This window comes from Cherax quadricarinatus, chromosome 22 (genome assembly GCF_038502225.1).
Source record: "Cherax quadricarinatus isolate ZL_2023a chromosome 22, ASM3850222v1, whole genome shotgun sequence".
Classification (NCBI taxonomy): Eukaryota; Metazoa; Arthropoda; class Malacostraca; order Decapoda; family Parastacidae; genus Cherax; species Cherax quadricarinatus.
Genome location: NC_091313.1, coordinates 1,726,093 through 1,749,547, shown reverse-complemented (window position 1 = coordinate 1,749,547; position 23,455 = coordinate 1,726,093). Strand labels below are relative to the sequence as shown.

The 23,455-nt window shown below is 38.9% G+C and overlaps 1 protein-coding gene across 1 annotated transcript in view; it reads right to left on the bottom strand.

Annotated features, from left to right (window-relative positions):
* The window catches only part of LOC128689845 (jouberin-like), a 79,672-nt gene that overhangs the window by 15,588 nt on the left and 40,629 nt on the right, over positions 1–23,455 (bottom strand). Inside the window, exons 9-11 of the mRNA XM_070087451.1 lie at positions 19,241–20,779; positions 17,568–17,665; positions 12,008–12,162 (exon numbers count right to left, since the gene is read on the bottom strand). Of these exons, the coding sequence (XP_069943552.1) occupies positions 12,008–12,162; positions 17,568–17,665; positions 19,241–20,779 (1,792 nt within the window). The remainder of the gene's footprint in view (positions 1–12,007; positions 12,163–17,567; positions 17,666–19,240; positions 20,780–23,455) is intronic.

Here is a 23,455-nt window from a genome sequence, read left to right as displayed (position 1 = left end):
CCCTCCCTCTTCCCCGCCCCCCTCGAAAGGTGACGTATGGGGCTCTGGTCAAACAGTAAATCACTCGACTCGCAGCTCCCAACACTACTGTAAGTACATGCCTGCCTTGTATTCTAGTGGATTTATTGGTTAAAAGCTTCACTTTTGACCAATAATAAACTTAGTCCTTTCAGTCTTGCTCTAGGTTGACTGTTGTAATAATCACCACGTCTTTTGAATATTGTACACTACCATGGAGAGTGATTATTTAAGCAGTGGGTAACCTGTCTATCTTTCCAGCTTGGATGTCAGAGAGGGTCACCTGGCAATCAACGAGCAGAACAGGAGGAGGACTAACGTCCAGAGACTTCTCCATTTTGTATTGAAGTACCTGTGCACCTGTATGAAATTGCAGGACATAACCCCACATCATTGCAGCGGTAAAGAACCTGCTTTCCTGTCATCGGGATATTATACTCATGGCAATAATCTGTGAAGATCTAGCCAGTGGTGGTCACCAACACCTGCGACCCCCCTCCATCATCAGCAACGGCTACGATTTCAACAACAGTGTCACCAACACCAGACACCCACGTTTTATATACATTTAAATTAGCGTTGAATTCAGTTATCATTTATATTTTTCATTTTTCATTTTCTTTAATGTAGGATTAATATTTCATATTTAAGTGTTTTACATTTTATATTTTCTATATAATAAAGTGTTTATGTTTGTCTGTTATTATTTCTTTTTCTATTCACTAATTTTCCTGAGGAGGAGCCAGCCTGAGTAATACTGACTGAAGTTGTTACAGGGCTGAGTAAGCCTTCACAAGCCTCTACCACTCCGTGCACTTCATGAAATATGTATACGAATTTTTGCATTTATGACTATGTTCCTCACAAAAATATACTAATTATTTACCTAAATTCTCCTTAATTTCCAATAATTCTTTGTCTTTTCATCAATCAAACCTACAATTCCAATGTCTGCAGGAAAATGAGGCTCCATCTCTATAACAAAATTATGGTAAAAAGATTTGATTCTGATTAGTTCATTACCAAGAATTTTAATTTATTTATTTTAACTCATTAATGACATAATAAAGACACTGTTTGTCTGTAGCATTTATATTAAATAAGGAAATGAACAAGTAATTTGCAAATGAAGAAAACAGTCTTGTGGAACTTTGGTGTGATATCTCACTGAAGTCAAGTTTCATTCAGTACAACTTATCAGACTTTTGATTGCATGTGAAAAATGAGTAGCCAGAACTGGCATCCAAAGCACTGAGATATTTAATGCCATTCCCCTCTACATATTGATGTGAGCAGGCTTTCTCCCAGCTTTTTTTTTTTTTTAACACATCAGCTGTCTCCCACTGAGGCAGGGTGACCCAAAAAAGAAAGAAACACTTTCACCATCATTCACATACAATCACTATCTTTGCAGAGGTGCCCAGATATGACAGTTCGGATGTCGCTCCAAACAGACAATATCCCAAACCTCCACTTTAAAGTGCAGGCATTGTACTTCCCACCTTCAGGACTCAAATCTGGCTAACCAGTTTCCCTGAATCCCTTCACAAAATATTACCCTGCTCACACTCCAACAGCTCATCAAGTCCCAAAAACCATTCATCTCTATTCACTCAATTGATTAATATAAAATCAAAACACAAAAACAGGATGAATGTGGAACCTAATCCATGCTTAAAACTATCTGCCACTGAAACTAAAATTCAGAACATAGTGTTAAAGCAGCATCAACCATCTCTTTAAACAAGTTTTTAAATATACTACCATTTATTTAATTGCATAATCAGTTATGTAGGTCTGTCAAATGAGAGATGAAACTGGGAAAACGAGTTTGTTGTTAGTTAACAAAATGGGCTTCTTACGTAGACAGACCTTTCAAAAACCTGGGGTCTGTGAGAAAACTAATTTAAATAAAAGGGGTCCTTGGTGGTGAAAAGGTTGGGGACCACTGGTCTAGTCAATTAGCCATTGTTGCAGTGTTAGTTTTAAACAATATAATGAGTATAAAACAAAAAATTTTGTAAGCATAAACCAATTGTACAATAGGAAAAAGTGTTCAATGCATTCAAAGCTACAGAGCCAGGAGCTCACTTAAATATTGCTAAGAAGGGATTACTAGTAACTCTCTCTCATGAATGGTCAAAAGGTAAAAGTTCTCAAGAGAAAATTAGACACCACCTCCTTTAAGTATTTCACCAGTTAGGTCGCAATAACTATGCAGGTTTGAGGGCCGTTAACAGCAATAGTCTAGTTGACCAAATAGCCATCAAGCAAGATTGACCTTAGACCTGGCTCTGAGGGTAAAAGAATACATACTCAAAACTGATCACAGGTGTGTTTAATTAAGGTAAGTATAAATGAATACAAGGATACAAGAGGATAAAAAATTATACAAGGTTTGATATAGCAAGTAATGAAAGTAGTATGTTAGATTATATATTGGTGGATAAAATGTTGATATTAGTAGTAGGTTGGTAGACAGCAACAACCCAGGGAGGTGCTATCCTACTGCCAAGGGAGTGTAAAATAAAAGCCTGCAATTGTTTTACACGATGGTAGGATTGCTGGTGTCTTTTTTTTTTCTGTCTCATGAACATGCAAGGTTTCAGGTACGTCTTGCTACTTCTACTTACACTTAAGTCAAACTACACATGTATGTACAAGCATATAGTATATACACACCCCTCTGGGTTTTCTATTTTCTTACTAGTTCTTGTTCTTGTTTATTTCCTCTTACCTCCATGGGGAAGTGGAACAGAATTCTTCCTCCATAAGCCATGCGTGTTGTAAGAGGCAACTAAAATGCCAGGAGCAAGGGGCTAGTAATCCCTTCTCCTGTATATATTACTAAATGTAAAAGGAGAAACTTTCGATTTTCCTTTTGAGCCACCCCGCCTCGGTGGGATACGGCTGGTGTGTTGAAAGAAAGATTAGTAGTAGGTTGGTAGACAGCAACCATCCAGGGAGGTGCTATCCTACTGCCAAGTGAGTGTAAAACAAAAGCCTCTAATTGTTTTACACGATGGTAGGATTGCTGGTGTCTTTTTTTTCTGTCTCATACACATGCAAGATTTCAGGTATGTCTTGCTACTTCTACTTACACTTAACTCACACTACACATACATGTACAAGCATATATATATACACACACCTCTGGGTTTTCTTCTATTTTCTTTCTAGTTCTTGTTCTTGTTTATTTCCTCTTACCTCCATGGGGAAGTGGAACAGAATTCTTCCTCCGTAAGCCATGCGTGTTGTAAGAGGCGACTAAATTGCCGGGAGCAAGGGGCTAGTAACTCCTTCTCCTGTATATATTACTAAATATGAAAGGAGAAACTTTTGTTTTTCCTTTTGGGCCACCCCACCTCGGTGGGATACGGCTGGTGTGTTGAAAGAAAGAAAGAAAAGGAGAAACTTTCGTTTTTCCTTTTGGGCCACCCCACCTCGGTGGGATACGGCCAGTGTGTTGAAATAAAGAAAGAAACATGAAAGATTTCAGGTACATCTTGCTACTTCTACTTACACTTAGGTCACACTACACATACATGTACACGTTTATGTATACATACTCATCTGAGTTTTCTTTGATTTATCTTAATAGTTCTTGTTCTTATAGCTTTTCCTTTTATATCCATGGGAAGTGGAAAAAGAATCTTTCCTCTTTAAGCCATGCATGTTGTAAAAGTCAACTAAAATACCGGGAACAATGGGCTAGTAACCCCTTTCCTGTATAGCCTACTAAAAAGAAAAAGAAGAAAACAGTCAAAGTGGGATGTATGAATGTGCATAGATGTTATGCGAATGATAAGAAAGCGATGATTGTGGATGTTATGAATGAGAAGAAGCTGGATGTCCTAGCTTTAAGTGAAACAAAGCTGAAGGGGGTGGGAGAGTTTCAGTGGGGAGAAATAAATGGGATTAGGTCAAGGGTTTCAAAAAGAGTTAGAGCTAAAGAAGGAGTAGCAATAATGTTGAAGGATAAGTTATGGCAGGAAAAGAGGGAATATACATGTATAAATTCAAGTATTATGTGGAGTAAAATAAGAGTTGGATGTGAAAAGTGGGTTATAGTAAGCATTTATGCACCTGGAGAAGAGAGAAGTGTAGAGGAGAGAGAGAGATTTTTGGGAAATGTTGAGTGAGTGCATGGGGAGTTTTGAATCAAGTGTGAGAGTACTTGTGGTTGGGGATTTCAATGCTAAAGTGGGTAAAAATGTTGTGGAGGGAGTAGTAGGTAAATTTGGGATGCAAAGGGTAACTGAAAATGGGGAGCCTTTAACCCTTAACCCTTTGACTGTTTACGTCATACATATACGTCTTACGCGTATATGTACTTACTGTTTCTGACGTATTTATACACGTAAATTCTAGTGGCTTCAAATCAAGCAGGAGAAAGCTGGTAGGCCCACATGTGGGAGAATGGGTCTGTGTGGTCAGTGTACACCACATAAAAAAAAAATCCTACAGCATGCAGTGCATAATGAGAAAAAAAAATCTGACCGTTTTTTTGGATTAAAATACCGACTTTGAGGTGTATTTTCGTATAGTATTTATCATTATATTCTTGTTTTCATGGTCTCAGGTAATAAAATGGAAAACATATTACAGAAATAGAGATGATTTTCATTACTTTCACTATGAAAACAACCTTGAAATTGAGCTCAAAGTAGCGGAAATGTTCGATTTTTACCAATGTTCAGGAGAAAGCAAATTACACCACACGTCCAATACACATCAACTGGGGAGTCTAATATTCTTTCACTAGTGCACTGATATTATTTATACCATTATTACAATAATGCAGTAGTCTGCATATCAGTAAATTTTGTATCTTTCTGTATGAATAAAAAATCAAAATAGAAAGCAATAGTAATATAAGAGAGGCCTAGAGATGTGGCTAATGAACAGAGGACATGTTATTTTAGTGCCAAGAATGTCTACATTGTTTATTCTGGACCCAGTTTTGAAATTGGCATCTTTATTAATTTGTGTGAAATTAGCCAAATTGCCAATTTCTGACCACTTTATCGGGTAGTTCAAATTGGTAAATGGGCAGTTTCTTGTACTCAACCAATAGAAAAAATGGAGTTCTAAAGAAATAGCTATGAGTTTGGTCAACTGGAACAACGGAATTGGCCAAAAACAGGGCTCAAAGTCGCCAAAATCGCCGATGCGTATATGTTGCCGAGACTGCTAACTTCGTGGGAGCGTAATTCCATGAGTTTTCAGCCAAATTTCGTACTTTTGGTGTCATTACCATCGGGAAAAGATTCTCCATCATTTCATAAGAAAATTTTTTTTTTTTTTCCAAAACTTTTGCGACATAGAATGACAATTTCAGAAAGGGGCTTGCGACAGTCAAAGGGTTAAACTGTCCAAACGTAGATCTATGTTTACGCAAGTAGCGCTCCGACTTTGATTTTCTCCATTTGAAAGCATGTAAAAAAAGAGGAGATCTACATTTGGAGCGCTATGCGAGCGAACGCAGATCTACGTTTGGACAGTTTAATTAAGGGTTAATTGAGCTATGTGTAGAAATAGGGTTGGTAATAAGTAATACATTTTATGAAAAAGAGGATAAATAAGTATACAAGGTATGATATAGCACATAATGAAAGTAGTTTGTTAGATTATGTATTGGTGGATAAAAGGATGCTGGGTAGGCTTCAGGATGTATATGTTTATTGTGGGGCAACTGATATATCGGATCATTATTTAGTTGTAGCTATAGTTAGATTAAGAGGTAAATGGGACAAAAGGAAAATGGCAACAAGAAGTATGAGAGAGGTGAAAGTGAGGCAGCCATTAATAACTTCACAACAGCAATGACAAACATCGACTGGCAAACTCAGCTAGAAATCTCTACAGATACTGACGAATGTATTAATAATTTTCTAAAAAAGACCCAATACCTCCATAACAAGCACTGCCCTAAAAAAACTAAACAGATCACAGCTAAGAGTCCTTTTCTGGGATTACTTCTCTTCTCTGTTTCTTAATGCCACTAGGACCAGCTTGAGAGTCACTGGAGTCCTGTCTCGCAAAAAAAGTGTCCAGAGAGCTCTGTTTCTGGCGTCTCTTTAAAACTTCCCTAAAATGAACAAAGACTCTGTCACTGTACAATTTGCCAATATGGCTTGCAACATCCTTCTCATGGTGATGTTTCTCCATAAATCTTTCCACCCTACCCCACATTTCAAAAATCTCCTTAATTTCTGAAGAAGGCACCTTCCTCCATCTCTCTTCCTCCTCCTCTGCAGCAAGATTCTGAGCTGCGATCTGTTGCTGTTCTTGCTGAAGCTCTTGCAGCTCCTCAGTGGTTAGCTCTTCATTGTGGTCCTCCACCAACTCTTCCACGTATCCTCCAAACTCACATCCAACCCCATGGAACTCCCCAATGCCACAATAGAGTTCACAACTGACAGACTCATCAGGGTCAGCCACAAACCCTTCAAAATCCCTCTTGTGGACACAATCTGGCCACAATTTTCTCCAAGCAGAGTTCAAAGCCCTGGTAGTCACTCCCTCCCAAGCCTTACCTATAATACTTATGCAATGGAGGATACTGAAGTGTTCTTTCCAAAACTCTCTTAGGGTCAAGTGAGTGTCTGTGGTCACATTAAAGCACCTTTGAAACATTGCTTTGGTGTAGAGTTTTTTAAAGTTTGAAATGACCTGCTGGTCCATGGGCTGGAGGAGAGGAGTGGTATTCGGGGGCAAGAACTATACTGTGATGAACCCACACTCCTGCAGAATTAGGTCATCCAAGTTTGGAGGATGAGCAGGTGCATTGTCCATTACTGGGAGGCACTTGAGATCCCATTTCTTTTCCAGGAGGTAATTCTTCACACTAAGGCCAAACACTTCATTGAACCACTCGACAAAAATTTCCCTCGTGACCCATGTCTTATTATTAGATCTCTAAGACACACACAATTTACTCTTCATAACATTGTTTTTCCTGAACACTCTGGGATTTTCAGAATGGTACACTAGTAACGGCTTCACTTTGAAATCCCCACTAGCATTAGCACAGAACATGAGCGTCAGCCTGTCTTTCATAGACTTGTGTCCTGGCAGTCCCTTTTCCTCCTGAGTAATGTAGGTCCTCTTTGGCATTTTCTTCCAAAAGAGGCCTGTTTCGTCACAATTGAACACTTGTTCAGGTTTCAGTCCTTCAGCCTCTATGTACTCCTTGAATTCACTTACAAATTTTGTAGCTGCAATTTTGTCCGAACTGGCAGCCTCACCATGCCTTATCACACTGTGTATGCCACTACGCTTCTTAAATCTCTCAAACCAACCTTTGCTGGCCTTAAATTCACAAATATCAGTACTCGTTGCAGGCAATTTCTTTACCAGATCTTCATGCAACTGCCTAGCCTTTTCACAAATAATCGACATCATAAGACTATCTCCTGCTAATTGTTTCTTGTTTATCCACACCGATAATAACTTCTCAACATCTTCGAGTACTGGTTATCTCATTTTTAAGTCAGCATATTTACCCCCTTTGCAACAACAGCTTCCTTGATTTCCTTTTTCTTGGCCACGATGGAAGATATGATTGTATGGGATTTGTTTTATATCCTTGCCAGTTCGGCCACACGTACGCCACTTTCACATTGTTCAATGATATTTTTCTTAAATTCAATCATATTTCTCACCTTCTTTACCAAAGGCTTAGCATTAGGAGCTTTCTTTGGAGCCATGGTAGCTTATTTAGCACTTGCAAGCACTAAAATGATCGGAATACAGTGGAACCTCAAATTTCGAATGTATCGCTTATCGAACTCTTCGAAAATAGAACCCTTTTTTCAAACCAACTTTGTCCCTATTATCGAGCTCGCCCCTATTTTCGAACCGCTGGGCACCGGACCTGTCCGGCAGCCCGCACTGTCTGCGTCCCCACGCAGGCTCCGTGAGCCAGTCTGGTTTTGTTGATGCTCTCATTCAAACATTTTATGATTATTTCATTGTGTTTAGTGCTTGTGGGACTGTGAAATAAGCTACAGTGGGCCCAAAGAAACTTGCTAGTGGTACCCTTGTGGTAAAGAAAGTGAGAAACACCATAGATGTGAAGAAGGAAATAATACAGAAGTGGAATGATGTCCAAATGTTTGTGGAGAAGTACCACCCTGAGCAAGCTGAAACAAACCATCTTTGCAACAAGTTCAGTGACAGAACCATGTCCCATTTTAGGGAAATCTTAAAGAGGCACCAGAAACAGAAAACTGTGGACAGTTATTTTGTGAGACAGGGGTCCAGTGACTCTCAAGCTAGTCCTAGTGGCATTAAAAGGCAGAAGGGAAGTAACCCCAGAGAGGGCTTTGACACCTGAAGACCTCATGGAGGAGGATTCTCCTTCCAAACACTAACCCCAACTCCCTCTCTCCTCTTCCCTATCTTCAAGAAGCCATCACCAATCTTCAATAAAGGTAAATAAAATGTTCTTTTTATATGTTTATTTAAATTTATTAATACATAATTGAACACTATATTTGTTGTGGGTATGTAAAACTATAATTAATCTCTATGAAATGTATTTTATTTTTGTGAATATTTTTGGGTTTCTGGAACGGATTAGTTTTATTTCCATTATTTCTTATGCGAAATATTGAAAATATTTCAGACTTTTCGAATTTAGAACTAACTCCTGGAACGGATTAAGTTCGATATTTGAGGTTCCACTGTACATATTATGAAATATTTCATGTGAGCAAGTGAGGGGACTGTCGCTCACTGGTAAACAATGGCACACTGGATGGAAAGGGAGGCCAAGGCGGCTCAGAGCCCTGAGTATGCATCCAGGAGGAATGACGATTAGCGAGTCAACCGACCATTTGCGAGCCAATGTTTGAACGAAAATAATGCGACGCTTTCCGAAAAGGGCGACTATCGAGCCCGACAGTTTTCGAGGAATTGGTGGGATTAAATTATGGGGAATCAAATACAAAATGGGAATTGACACAGTTAATTTTTGCTGATGATACTGTGCTTATGGGAGATTCTAAAGAAAAGTTGCAAAGGTTAGTCGACGAGTTTGGGAGGGTGTGTAAAGGTAGAGAGTTGAAAGTGAACATAGATAAGAGTAAGGTGATGAGGGTATCAAATGATTTGGATAAAGAAAAATTGGATATCACATTGGAGAGGAATATGGAAGAAGTGAATGTTTTCAGATACTGTATTTGAGAGTTGACGTGTCAATGTATGGGTTTATGAAGGATGAGGTTAACCACAGAATTGATGAAGAAAAAAAGGTGAGTGGTGCGTTGATTTATCTGTGGACAAAAAATGTTATCTATGGAGGCAAAGAAGGGAATGTATGAAAGTATAGTGGTATCAACACTCTTATAAGGGTGAAAAGCTTGAGTTGTAAATGCTGAAGTGAGGAGGCAGCTGGAGGCAGTGGAGATGTCCCATCTAAGGGCAATGTGAGGTGTAAATATTATGCACAGAATTCGGAGGGTGGAAATTAAGAGAAGGTGTGGGGTTAATAAAAGTATTAGTCAGAGGGATGAAGAGGGGATGTTGAGGTGGTTTGGTCATTTAAAGAGAATGGATCGAAGTAGAATGACATGGAGAGTGTATAAATCTGTAGGGTAAGGAAGGCGGGGTAGGGGTCGTCCTCGGAAAAGCTGAAACGAAGGTTGGACTTCCAGCAAGCGTGCATGAGCGTGTTAGATAGGAGAGAATGGAATAAAGTGGTTTTTAGGACTTGACCAGCTGTTGGAGTGTGAGCAGGGTAATATTTAGTGAAGGGATTCAGGGAAACTGGTTATTTTTATATAGTCGGACTTGAGTACTGGAAATGGGAAGTACAATGCCTGCACTTTAAAGGAGGTGCTTGGGATATTGGCAGTTTGGAGGAATAAGTTATATCTGAGAGATTTTTATCTTTGTATATGCTTCCAAACTGTTGTATCTGGACACCTCTGCAAAAACAGTGATTATGTATGAGTGAGGTGAAAGTGTTGAATGATGAAAGTATTTTCTTTTGGGGGATTTTTTTCCTTTTTGGGTCACCCTGCCTCAGTGGGAGACAGCCAACTTGTTAAAAAAAAAAAAAAGGAACTAAGTTCAAAAGAGGATTAACAGTCAAATAATCTACTCAAGTATCAACATATAGAAATTGTTGTACAGGAAGGCCCTGTATATTAGGCACCCCTCTTTCTGTTCCACATTTTTATTGGTTTTCAAATGAGCTATTGTTCAACATATTCAGTATTTTTTCTGCTTTTCCACTGCTTTCACACAACAGCTGTATAAGAGAAGGGCAGCTGGTGCCATATTTTAAGGTAAGTACTGTATGTACTGTGTATTTATTTTACATTTGTATTGTATCTGTTTTTTTATGCCTTGCACTATTGAGTACTTAATATATGATACTGTAAACTTGCTATTAGGCATTTTAGATGCATTCAACATTGAAAAAAAAATGCAATCACTGGTGGTTGGGAACATAACAGCCATAGAAACGGGGCCCTCGTGTATACATGAAAATTTCTTTAGGTGTCCCGTAGCTCGATCACTAGCGCACTCAGCTCACACACTGAAGTCCAGAGTTCAGATCCCTGGTTCGGCTGGATAACATTAGAACATGTTTCCATAAGACACCTGCTCTCCATGTTCACCCATCAGTATAAAATGAGTACCTGGGTGTTAGTCGACTGGTGTGGGTCGCATCCTGGGACCAAACTGACCTAATTTGCCCGAAATTCTCTGCATAACAAGCAGCTTTCTATACAATAGTAAGTCATTCATGTCAGTTAGGCCTGTATGCCTTGTACATGCACTTGTAGAAATAAAGATATTATTATATTATTATTCATATTTGACAAGCAAATGCCTACTGACATAAATATAAGAGTGCAAACTAGCTGCTTTAAATATCTCACCACATTAATTAAAATGAGGGGAAAAAAGGTGAGTGGTGCATTGAGGTACATATATGTAGAAACAAAAAACGTTATCAATGGCGGCAAAGAAGGGAATGTATGAAAGTATAGTGGTACATATATGTAGAAACAAAAAACGTTATCAATGGCGGCAAAGAAGGGAATGTATGAAAGTATAGTGGGTGTGAAGCTTGGGTTCTAAATGCTGCAGTGAGGAGGCAGTTCGAGGCAGTGGAGATGTCCTGTCTAAGGGCAATGTCTGGTGTAAATATTATGCATAGAATTCTTAGTGTGGAAATTAGGAGAAAGTGTGGAGTTAATAAAAGTATTAGTCAGAGGGATGAAGAGGGGTTGTTGAGGTGATTTAGTCATTAAGAGAGAATGGATCAAAGTAGAATGACATGGAGAGCATATAAATCTGTAGGGGAAGGAAGACGGGGTAGGGGTCGTCTTCAAAACGGTTGGAGGGAGAGGGTAAAGGAAGTTTTGTGAGCGAGGGGCTTGGGCTTCCAGCAAGCGTGCATGAGCGTGTTAAATAGGAATGAATGGAGACGAATGGTTTTTGGGACCTGATGAGCTGTTGGAGTATGAGCAGGGTAATATTTAGTGAAGGGATTCAGGGAAACTGGTTATTTTTATACAGCCAAACTTGAGTTATGGAAATGGGAAGTACAATGCCTGCACTTTAAAGGAGGGGTTTGGAACATTAGCAGATTGGAGAGATGTGTAATAGGATGGTATATATATAATTGGGGCCCTGATATTATATTCTATATGGAGTTTATTATATTATTTCGGGTCACTTTTTATATTGTATCTTTATATACGCTTCTGAACTGTTGCATCTGGGTATCTCTGCAAAAACAGTGATTATGAATGAGTGAGGTGAAAGTGTTGAATGATGATGAAAGTATTTTCGTTTGGGGGATTTTCTTTCTTTTTGGGTCACCCTGCCTAGGTGGGAGACGGCTGACTTGTTGGACAAAAAAAATCTTAAAGGGAGAAATTTAACACAGGGAATACTCATTATTAAAAGTTCCAGAGAAAATAATTATAAAATAACAAACCATTGACAATGATAAATAACATACTTTTCCAGAGCCCATTTCATCTTCTTGTTCTTGCCTAAACCCTCCTGGCAAGTGCTGAAGATATGATGCTGGTACTAGACCTGTGGTTCTCATGTCTGCAGTGCGAACAAGCCACCAGTCTCCATTCATCTCCTGTACTACATTCACATAATCACCTGTAAGTCAAACAAGAAAGAATAATACACAAAATTATGAACATTCTTTCAATAATGATCTTTGGAGTTAGAGTATGGCTGTGGGCCAACAAGGAGTGGAAAAAAGACACGTATAACAATAGATCTTTTATTATTGCATGACTTTTTTTTCTTACCTAGTTGTATCTAACTTTTTTAAAATGTACTGGTAGTTAAATCATTTTTAATGGAATGTATGAGAGTATAGTGATACCAACACTCTTATATGGGTGTGAAGCATGGGTTGCAAATGCTGCTGAGAGTAGGAGGCTAGAAGCAGTGATGTCATGTCTAAGGGCAATGTGTGTGGTGTAAATATTATGCAGAGAATTTGTAGTGTGGAAATTAGGAAGAGGTGTGGAGTTACCAAAAGTATTATTCAGAGGCCTGAAAAGGAATTGTTGAGGTGGTTTGGTCATTTAGAGAAGATGGAGCAAAATAGGATGACTTAGAGGGAATATAAATCTGTAGTGGAGGGAAGGAGGGGTAGGAGTCATCCTAGGAAAGGATGGAGGGAGGGGGTAAAAGAGGTTTTGTATGCAAGGCATACACACAGGCATGTGTGAGCATTTTAGATAGGAGTGAATGGAGACGAATGTTTTTTGGGACCTGACAAGCTGTTAGAGCGTAGGGAAGGGATTTAGGGAAACTGGTTAGCCAGACTGGAATCCTAGATGTGGGAAGTACTGTACAATGCCTGCACTTTAAAGGAGGGGTTTGGGATATTGGCTGTTTGAAGTGACATTTGAACTGTCATATCTGAGCGCCTCTGCAAAGACAGTGATTATGTGTGAATGATGGTGAAAGTACTGAATGAAGGTGACAGTTTTTCTTTCTTTTTTGGGTCACCCTGCCTCGGTGAGAGACAACCAACGTGTTAAAAACAAAAATTATAGAAAGAAGGCAATTCACTGAAGATGCTTTGGTTCTTGGCTCTGGTATGCTGACAATATGTTTCTTGGCTCTGGTATGCTGACAATATCCTGGGCCTCTATCCCAGACATTTTGAACATACAAGAACTTCTATACAAAATCAACAACATAGACTCAACCATTAAGTTTAAAGTTGAAGCTGATGCTAAGCTTCCCTTCCTTGACACTCTCCTCTCCGGCAGACCTGAGAAAGATACAGTGTCCTTCAAGGTTTATAGGAAGCCTACCAATAAATATGGCCTTGCACACTTCTTTTCACACCATGAGTCTTGCACAAAATGCAAGGTCATAGCATTCTTCCCGAGGGCTCAACGTATCTGTATCCTGAGTTCTTGGGGAATATGCAGCTACATTCAACAGACACATACACGTCTTCACTTCCCCTCTCACTTTATCCAGGATTGCAGATTCAGAGCTCAAGCCATTCTACACAATGAACCGGCTGCTAGAGATAACTCAAAATTTCTGGAGTTATTCAACAGTGATGTAGCTACACACACACATCACATGAGCTTTTGCCAAAAGTAACATAAAAGTCTACTATTACCACAGCTTCAACTGGTGATGCTCACCAAGAAAAACATCTCCATTTAATGTAAATGGTCCAAGACGGATTGAAATGTCGTCATAATGTCTTCTCTCCTATGTGTGGGTTATTTGTAGATTGTTCCAGTCACAGTTTTGTGCCTTTTCTTCTTCCGTCTAAGGTAATAGAAGTATAAACCATCCCCTGTGGGCACTGTACCGAGGCTTAAGTGGGGGAAACTGGGAGAGATTTTTCCTAGAGGATTTGTGAACATGAAAATGCCTCCAGCAGGGATGACACTAACAACACTTGTGTATACACAGCAGCACGAAGGAATATCTAATGCATTGGCAAGATACTAAATTGGTTTACTGGGACTTAACCCTCTGACGGTCCAAGCCGTAGTTCTACGTCATGAGCTCAGCTCACTTAGATAAGCTGTGAGTGGTAAATTTTGTCCTAGATATAAGAGAATGCATCTATGTGGTAAGTGTACACCATATAAAACAAATCCTGCAGCATGCAGTGCATAATGAGGGGGAAAAATGCAACTGTGTTTTTGGATTAAAACTCTGACTTTGCGGTGTATTTTCGTATGGTTTTTACGGTTGTACTCACGGTTTCTTGGTCTTATCTGATAGAATGGAAGATATATTACAGGAATAGAGATGATTTTGATTTGTTTTATTATTGAAAATAGCTTGAAAATGAGCTCAAGGTAGCGGAAATGTTTGATTTTTGCCGGTGTTCAAGAGTAAACAAATGACGTCACACATCCAATACACGTCAACTGGTGGATCTAATATACATTCACAAATGCGCTGATATTATTTATGCAATTATTACAATATTGCATAACAGTAAATCTTCTATTTTTTGGTGTGAATAAAAATTCTTAATTATTTTATTTTTTTTTTTTATTATCACACTGGCCGATTCCCACCAAGGCAGGGTGGCCCGAAAAAGAAAAACTTTCACCATCATTCACTCCATCACTGTCTTGCCAGAAGGGTGCTTTACACTACAGTTTTTAAACTGCAACATTAACACCCCTCCTTCAGAGTGCAGGCACTGTACTTCCCATCTCCAGGACTCAAGTCCGGCCTGCCGGTTTCCCTGAATCCCTTCATAAATGTTACTTTGCTCACACTCCAACAGCACGTCAAGTATTAAAAACCATTTGTCTCCATTCACTCCTATCAAACACGCTCACGCATGCCTGCTGGAAGTCCAAGCCCCTCGCACACAAAACCTCCTTTACCCCCTCCCTCCAACCCTTCCTAGGCCGACCCCTACCCCGCCTTCCTTCCACTACAGACTGATACACTCTTGAAGTTATTCTGTTTCGCTCCATTCTCTCTACATGTCCGAACCACCTCAACAACCCTTCCTCAGCCCTCTGGACAACAGTTTTGGTAATCCCGCACCTCCTCCTAACTTCCAAACTACGAATTCTCTGCATTATATTCACACCACACATTGCCCTCAGACATGACATCTCCACTGCCTCCAGCCTTCTCCTCGCTGCAACATTCATCACCCATGCTTCACACCCATATAAGAGCGTTGGTAAAACTATACTCTCATACATTCCCCTCTTTGCCTCCAAGGACAAAGTTCTCTGTCTCCACAGACTCCTAAGTGCACCACTCACTCTTTTTCCCTCATCAATTCTATGATTCACCTCATCTTTCATAGACCCATCCGCTGACACGTCCACTCCTAAATATCTGAATACGTTCACCTCCTCCATACTCTCTCCCTCCAATCTGATATTCAATCTTTCATCACCTAATCTTTTTGTTATCCTCATAACCTTACTCTTTCCTGTATTCACCTTTAATTTTCTTCTTTTGCACACCCTACCAAATTCATCCACCAATCTCTGCAGCTTCTCTTCAGAATCTCCCAAGAGCACAGTGTCATCAGCAAAGAGCAGCTGTGACAACTCCCACCCTGTGTGTGATTCTTTATCTTTTAACTCCACGCCTCTTGCCAAGACCCTCGCATTTACTTCTCTTACAACCCCATCTATAAATATATTAAACAACCACGGTGACATCACACATCCTTGTCTAAGGCCTACTTTTACTGGGAAAAAATTTCCCTCTTTTCTACATACTCTAACTTGAGCCTCACTATCCTCGTAAAAACTCTTCACTGCTTTCAGTAACCTACCTCCTACACCATACACTTGCAACATCTGCCACATTGCCCCCCTATCCACCCTGTCATACGCCTTTTCCAAATCCATAAATGCCACAAAGACCTCTTTAGCCTTATCTAAATACTGTTCACTTATATGTTTCACTGTAAACACCTGGTCCACACACCCCCTACCTTTCCTAAAGCCTCCTTGTTCATCTGCTATCCTATTCTCCGTCTTACTCTTAATTCTTTCAATTATAACTCTACCATACACTTTACCAGAATTCATCTATAGAGCCTGGAAACATAACTAATAAATGGAGCAAACATTATTTTAGTGCCAGGAATGCCTGCATTGTTTATTCTGGCCCCCTGTTTTGAAAATGTGTGAAATTGGCCAAATTACCAATTTCTGATCACTTTATTGGGTAGTTGAAATAGTTGACTGGGCAGTTTCTTGTGCTCAACTGGTAAAATAGAAGTAATACTAGCAAAATAGCTAAGAATTTGGTCAACTGGAATAATGTAATTGGTATAAAATAGGAGTCAAAGTGGACAATATCACTGATGCAGTAAAATTCGCGAGTGTAATTTCATCAATTTTCCATCAAATCTCATACTTTTTGTTTTATTACCTTCAGAAAAAGATTCTCTACCATTTCATGAGTAAAAATAACAAACTTTTTTTTTTTTTTTTTAAATCTTGGACCCTGAAAGGGTTAAAGTAGTATTTTTTAATAATACTTAAAATTTATAGGTTTATTTAAAGGGTTAACATAGAAGCTTGTATGAGGCTATATTATTCCACAACTCTGGCTTGTAATAAGGGTGCTGGAAAAAATAATTACAAGTTGTAATGTCTAACTCACTTATGATAAACAGTTGTGTAGTTTAGAAAGTGGAGTGGTTATACAGAGCATCAGTGTTGGTAAGTCATCCTAACTGGCTGCCCAACTATCTTCTGAGGTGCCTATATAGCTTGATCATCCTTCTTATCCTATAATATTTATTCTAATCAAGGAAGCTCATATTACTACTGCTATGCAATGAGCTATTTTAACACAAGAACAGCCCATTTATTTTAAACATTAATTTATACAATATTATAGTCAGTGTATCAAATATTTCCCGATACTTGGACTAGCTTATCTACTGATGTTGTCATAATGCAACAAGCAATGATTTCTCAACAGAATCTTGCTGTCAATAGATTTTTGACTGTCTTAGAACAACAGAACAAATCCTCATTTTATGTCCTGAGGACACTTAACAGGCCTTAATTTGTCATAGAGCCTGAACACTGAATATGTCTATCACTTTCCTCTAATCTGGAGAAACAAAAGAGCTTAATAAAGACAACCTACTCATCAAAGCCTGCTAACTCACTCTCCAGTGGTGTTAACAATCAATGCATTATCTCTACAGAAATACAAATAAGCAGAGTCTAATCATAATAGCTTTTGGTGTATTAATAGGTTCTGGGTCATCAGAACAGTACATACCAAGAAGACATACAAAACAGGCATCTGTTTTGGAGAATGGAAGGTGGAAAAAGGTATGGAGGTCCAAAACTGGTGATGCAGGGGTACAACTGACAGATGGCAATCCCTGAGTGGTTCATCACAACCAATGTGTAAAAATGGTCTGTAAGTCTACATTAGCTTCTAAAAGTCAAGTAAAAGCTTTATAGCATTATATTTATCTTATGTAAAGTGGGAAAAAAAAAAACATGTAAAAAAAGAGGTTGCAGTAAGGATGTTTCAAAACCCTTCAAAAGTACCTTGCTTAACTGACAGTTCATCTGGCTCAGAGCTGGTGAAATCATACAAAACAGTAGCAAGTTGTCCCAAAGGTAAAAGCCTTTCACCACAGCTGCTTCTGAAAATAAAACAGACAAATTAAAAATTTCTCCACGGCGAAGTGGAACAGAATTCTTCCTCAGTAAGCCATGCATGTCATAAGAAGCGACAAACATGCCGAGAGAAAGGGGCTAGTAACCCCTTCTCCTGTATACATTAAATTTAAGAGGAGAAACTTTAGCTTTTCCTTTTGGGCCACCTACCTCAATGGGATATGGCCAGTTTGTTGAAAGAAGAAATTAAAAATTAAAAATAAGCACACCTAGGATGAGCACACTCAATAGTCAGTCTTCTGGGTATAATCCCAGGTGAAGAATAAATTTAATTTACTCAACTTGCTAACACAAACAAATATTACTCAAGCATGTAAGCACAAAGAAGCATAGACAAAAGTGTAAATGCATTCAGACAAGTACTACTGAAAAACATTAGCAGAGTAACACCAATAAGAAGAGTATGGTGAAAGTATTTGGATCATTTTTTAAAAACAACAACCGTTTCCCACCAAGGAAGCATGACCCAAAAACAAGAAACATTTTTCCATCACTCATTCCATCACTGTTTTGCCAGAGGAGCACTGATACTTCTGTTCAAAACTGCAAATATCACCACCTGTCCTCCAGAGTGCAGGCACTTTACATATCCTGAACTATGATTTTTCTTAACATGTCAGCTATTTCCCACCATGGTAGGATACCCTAAAAGGAAATATATTCACCATCACACGCTCCCTAGTTACCTTTCCAGAAGTGCACTGGCATCATATTTCATGAACCACCAAACTGTATATCCCCACTCATGCTACAGAGTGTAGGCACTATACTTACCACTTCCAAAACTCAATTTCAACTAGTTGGTTTTCTTGAATCTCTTCATGGTTACCTTGCTTATACTATAACAGCATATCAGATCCCAAAACCCACTTGTTTACACTCACTACAATCTAGCATGCTTGCATGATCACTGGATGTTCAGAGCCTTATCACTTCAACAGTACTTACACGTATCCACTGAAAAACATTTCTTTTACACAAACCTCTCCTCCTTGTCCTTGTCTATTATGTAACCCAACTCAACTTTCAAAAACTTATGTATTGACATATCCACTTCCAAAAATCTAAACAAAAACACTGCTGCCATGCTACCTCCAAACAACCTAATGTTAAATATTTCACTGTATAGACATCTTTATATTCTCATCACACTGCAATTTTCTGTTTACTTTTAACTACCTTCATTTGTACACCCTCCTAAATTACTTAACCTACCTCTGCAATTTTTCTTCTAAACATCTCAAAAGCAGTGTATCATTAGCAAAACATGACTAGAAAATCTCCCACCACATACATTCATTATCTTTTACTTTTGCTTCTCTTTCACCCACTGACACCATTGTTCTTATGCTCTACCATCCTTTTACTTTAGCTATAACTAAATAATGATCAGACATGTCAGTTACTCTAAACATATGCACATCCAGAAATTTGACATTCAGCCTTTTGTGTATCAATATTCATCAACACAGAAAAATGGTAAACTAACCTGAAGGTAATATGCTAACTTAAGTAGATTGGAACTTAAAATATGATCTTACATGACTCTGTTGCCACTCATGTTTAATGGATCCTCACTTGCCATCTTCAACACAGAATCTAATTTCTTTAAGATCTTATCCCCATGATGATGTCTGAGTCCTCCTTTGTTCAGTGTCTGATCATTATCCAACAAGTACTGCCTGCTCACAGTAAAGATTGTATGCTTTTTCTCCATGACTGAATGACTGTATGTAAAAGTTTTTATTTCTGATTTTCTCTCCTCCCCAGAATTTAAGAGGGATTTTGCTGGAGAAGACATGGCTTTGGGATTAATATGACTTTGGTATTTGAGATTTGGGGATAAAAGCTGTTTTAATGGCAGGTGACTAGGGCCTGGACTTCTTGGTAGAGATGTTTGTAAGCTTCTTGAGGTAGCTGGTTGGACAGACATTGGGACAGTTGTATTAGATGACATACTTTCTTGGTTATAACCTAAAATAAGAACAGGTGTTTCATTAGAATAAGAACACAGAGCCATCATGTGATCAAGTGGGTGATAGTCAACACAGGAGATAGTTCCCTCTATTGGTAGGTTCATTAGAGCTGAAACCATATCCCCTGTATCTGAATTCCACACATAAAGTCCGCCATCTTCACTACCTGATATCACCCAGGTACCACACGGGCTAATGCAACCTCGCATTTGCTCTCGAACATTTAATAAGCCTCGAAGTCTGTGGGTTATTGTCCAATGTTTATGATTGACAAGTCTTATCTGACTGTCTCTTGTATGAACCATCAAGCGAAACCCACTAGGATGACAAGAGATGCTGTTTATGGTGTTCCCAATAATATCGTTCATTTTAACTTCACGCTCCAAAGAAAGAATCTTTGGCTTTTTCTTTCCTTTATCTTTTTTCATAACATCAACATTCCACACCAGAATAACACCTTGTTTATCTCCTGAGAAAAGAATATTGCCTTCCTGATTAAAGCATAAAGCATTTACAAAGCCAAGATGATTTAAAAGTTCTTGAGTAAGAGAATAATTACCACTCTTACTACAAGACCAGACCCTGAGTACATGATCATAGCACCCACTTACAATAATGTTAGATCTGGCAGGTACAAAGCAAGCAACATACACATAAGAAGGGTGTGTCAAAACCTGGCTTTGTCTATATTCATTCTCTGCATCTACATGCCAGACTCTTGCAGTCGAGTCAGCTGAGGCTGTTAACAATAGATGATCATCAACACTCCATGAGATATCATAAATAAGCCCCAGATGACCCATTAGTGTGTGCTCTAAATGCCCTTCCAAGGCATCATACACAAGGATCTGCTTGTGAGCTCCACATGCAAGTTTCAATCCATCATGTGAAAATTTAACCATCAAGCATCCTTTATCAGTTTGTGGTAAATAATGTTTTACAGAACTGAGGATCTTGCAAGACTGGTTGGGTTTCCGTGCCCAGCTGATCACTGGCTTGGTCTGTTCGGAATGAATTTGACTTGACCCACTGGCAGAAGACTGGTCCAACAAGGATGATAAAACTGTTCCACCACCCTCTTCCTTTTGAGTAGCAAGCATAGACCTGTAAAGAGTTCAGAAAATGATAGTATGGTAACACTGATTTCATATAAAACAATTTAAATATGCTCTAAGTATTTTTCTTTTTTTTTTCAACAAATCGGCTGTATCCCACCAAGGCAAAGTGACCCGAAAAGAAAAACAAAAGCTTCTCTCTTTAAATTTAGTACTGTAATTCATACAGGAGATAAGAGGAAATAAAGAAGAACAAGAACCATTAGGAAAAATAGAAGAAAACCCAGATGGGTGTGTAAATATCTGTGTGTGTGCATGCATGTGTAGTGTGACTTAAGTGTAAGTAGAAACAACAAGATATATGAACCTGTTTTCAAACATTTTTTTTTTTTTTTAACAAGTCGGCCGTCTCCCACCGAGGCAGGGTGACCCAAAAAGAAAGAAAATTCCCAAAAAGAAAATACTTTCATCATCATTCAACACTTTCACCTCACTCACACATAATCACTGATTTTGCAGAGGGGCTCAGAACACAACAGTTTAGAAGCATATATGTATAAAGAGACACAACATATCCCTCCAAACTGCTAAAATCCCAAAACCCCTCCTTTAGAGTGCAGGCATTGTACTTCCCATTTCCAGGACTCAAGTCTGCTATATAAAATAACCGGTTTCCCTGAATCCCTTCACAAAATATCATCCTGCTCACACTCCAACAGATCGTCAGGTCCCAAATACCATTCGTCTCCATTCACTCCTATCGAACACTCTAATGCATGCCTGCTGGAAGTCCAAGCCCCTCGCCCACAAAACCTCCCTTACCCTTCCTTCCAACCTTTTCGAGGACGACCCCTACCCCGCCTTCCTTCCCCTACAGATTTAAATGCTCTCCATGTCATTCTACTTTGATCCATTCTCTCTAAATGACCAAACCACCTCAACAACCCCTCTTCAGCCCTCTGACTAATACTTTTATTAACTCCACACCTTCTCCTAATTTCCACACTCTGAATTTTCTGCATAATATTTACACCACACATTGCCCTTAGACAGGACATCTCCAATGCCTCCAACCGCCTCCTAGCTGCTGCATTCACAACCCAAGCTTCACACCCATATAAGTGTGTTGGTACTACTATACTTTCATACATTCCCTTCTTTGCCTCCATAGATAACGTTTTTTGTCTCCACATATACCTCAACGCACCACTCACCTTTTTTCCTTCATCAATTCTATGATTAACCTCATCCTTCATAAATCCATCCGCCGACACGTCAACTCCCAAGTATCTGAAAACATTCACTTCTTCCATACTCCTCCTCCCCAATTTGATATCCAATTTTCCTTTATCTAAACCATTTGATACCCTCATCACCTTACTCTTTTCCATGTTCACTTTCAACTTTCTACCTTTACACACACTCCCAAACTCATCCACTAACCTTTGCAATTTTTCTTTAAAATCTCCCATAAGCACAGTATCATCAGCAAAAAAGCAACTGTGTCAATTCCCATTTTGTATTTGATCCCCATAATTTAATCACTTCACAGACACGTACATGCATATATATATATACATACATCTAGGTTTTTCTCCTTTTTCTAAATGGCTCTTGTTCTTCTTTATTTCTTCTATTGTCCATGGGGAAGTGGAAAAGAATCTTTCCTCCGTAAGCCATGTGTGTCATATGAGGCGACTAAAATGCCGGGAGCAATGAGCTAGTAACCCCTTCTCCTGTAGACATTTATTAAAAAAGAGAAAAAGAAAAACTTTATAAAACTGGGATGCTTGAATGTGCGTGGATGTAGTGCGGATGACAAGAAACAGATGATTGCTGATGTTATGAATGAAAAGAAGTTGGATGTCCTGGCCCTAAGCGAAACAAAGCTGAAGGGGATAGGGGAGTTTCGGTGGGGGGAAATAAATGGGATTAAATCTGGAGTATCTGAGAGAGTTAGAGCAAAGGAAGGGGTAGCAGTAATGTTGAAGGATCAGTTATGGAAGGAGAAAAGAGAATATGAATGTATAAATTCAAGAATTATGTGGATTAAAGTAAAGGTTGGATGCGAAAAGTGGGTCAAAATAAGCGTTTATGCACCTGGAGAAGAGACGAATGTAGAGGAGAGAGAGAGATTTTGGGAGATGTTAAGTGAATGTATAGGAGCCTTTGAACCAAGTGAGAGAGTAATTGTGGTAGGGGATCTGAATGCTAAAGTAGGAGAAACTTTTAGAGAGGGTGTGGTAGGTAAGTTTGGGGTGCCAGGTGTAAATGATAATGGGAGCCCTTTGATTGAACTTTGTATAGAAAGGGGTTTAGTTATAGGTAATACATATTTTAAGAAAAAGAGGATAAATAAGTATACAAGATATGATGTAGGGTGAAATGACAGTAGTTTGTTGGATTATGTATTGGTAGATAAAAGACTGTTGAGTAGACTTCAGGATGTACATGTTTATAGAGGGGCCACAGATATGTCAGATCACTTTCTAGTTGTAGTTACACTGAGAGTAAAAGGTAGATGGGATACAAGGAGAATAGAAGCATCAGGGAAGAGAGAGGTGAAGGTTTATAAACTAAAAGAGGAGGCAGTTAGGGTAAGATATAAACAGCTATTGGAGGATAGATGGGCTAATGAGAGCATAGGCAATGGGGTCAAAGAGGTATGGGGTAGGTTTAAAAATGTAGTGTTAGAGTGTTCAGCAGAAGTTTGTGGTTACAGGAA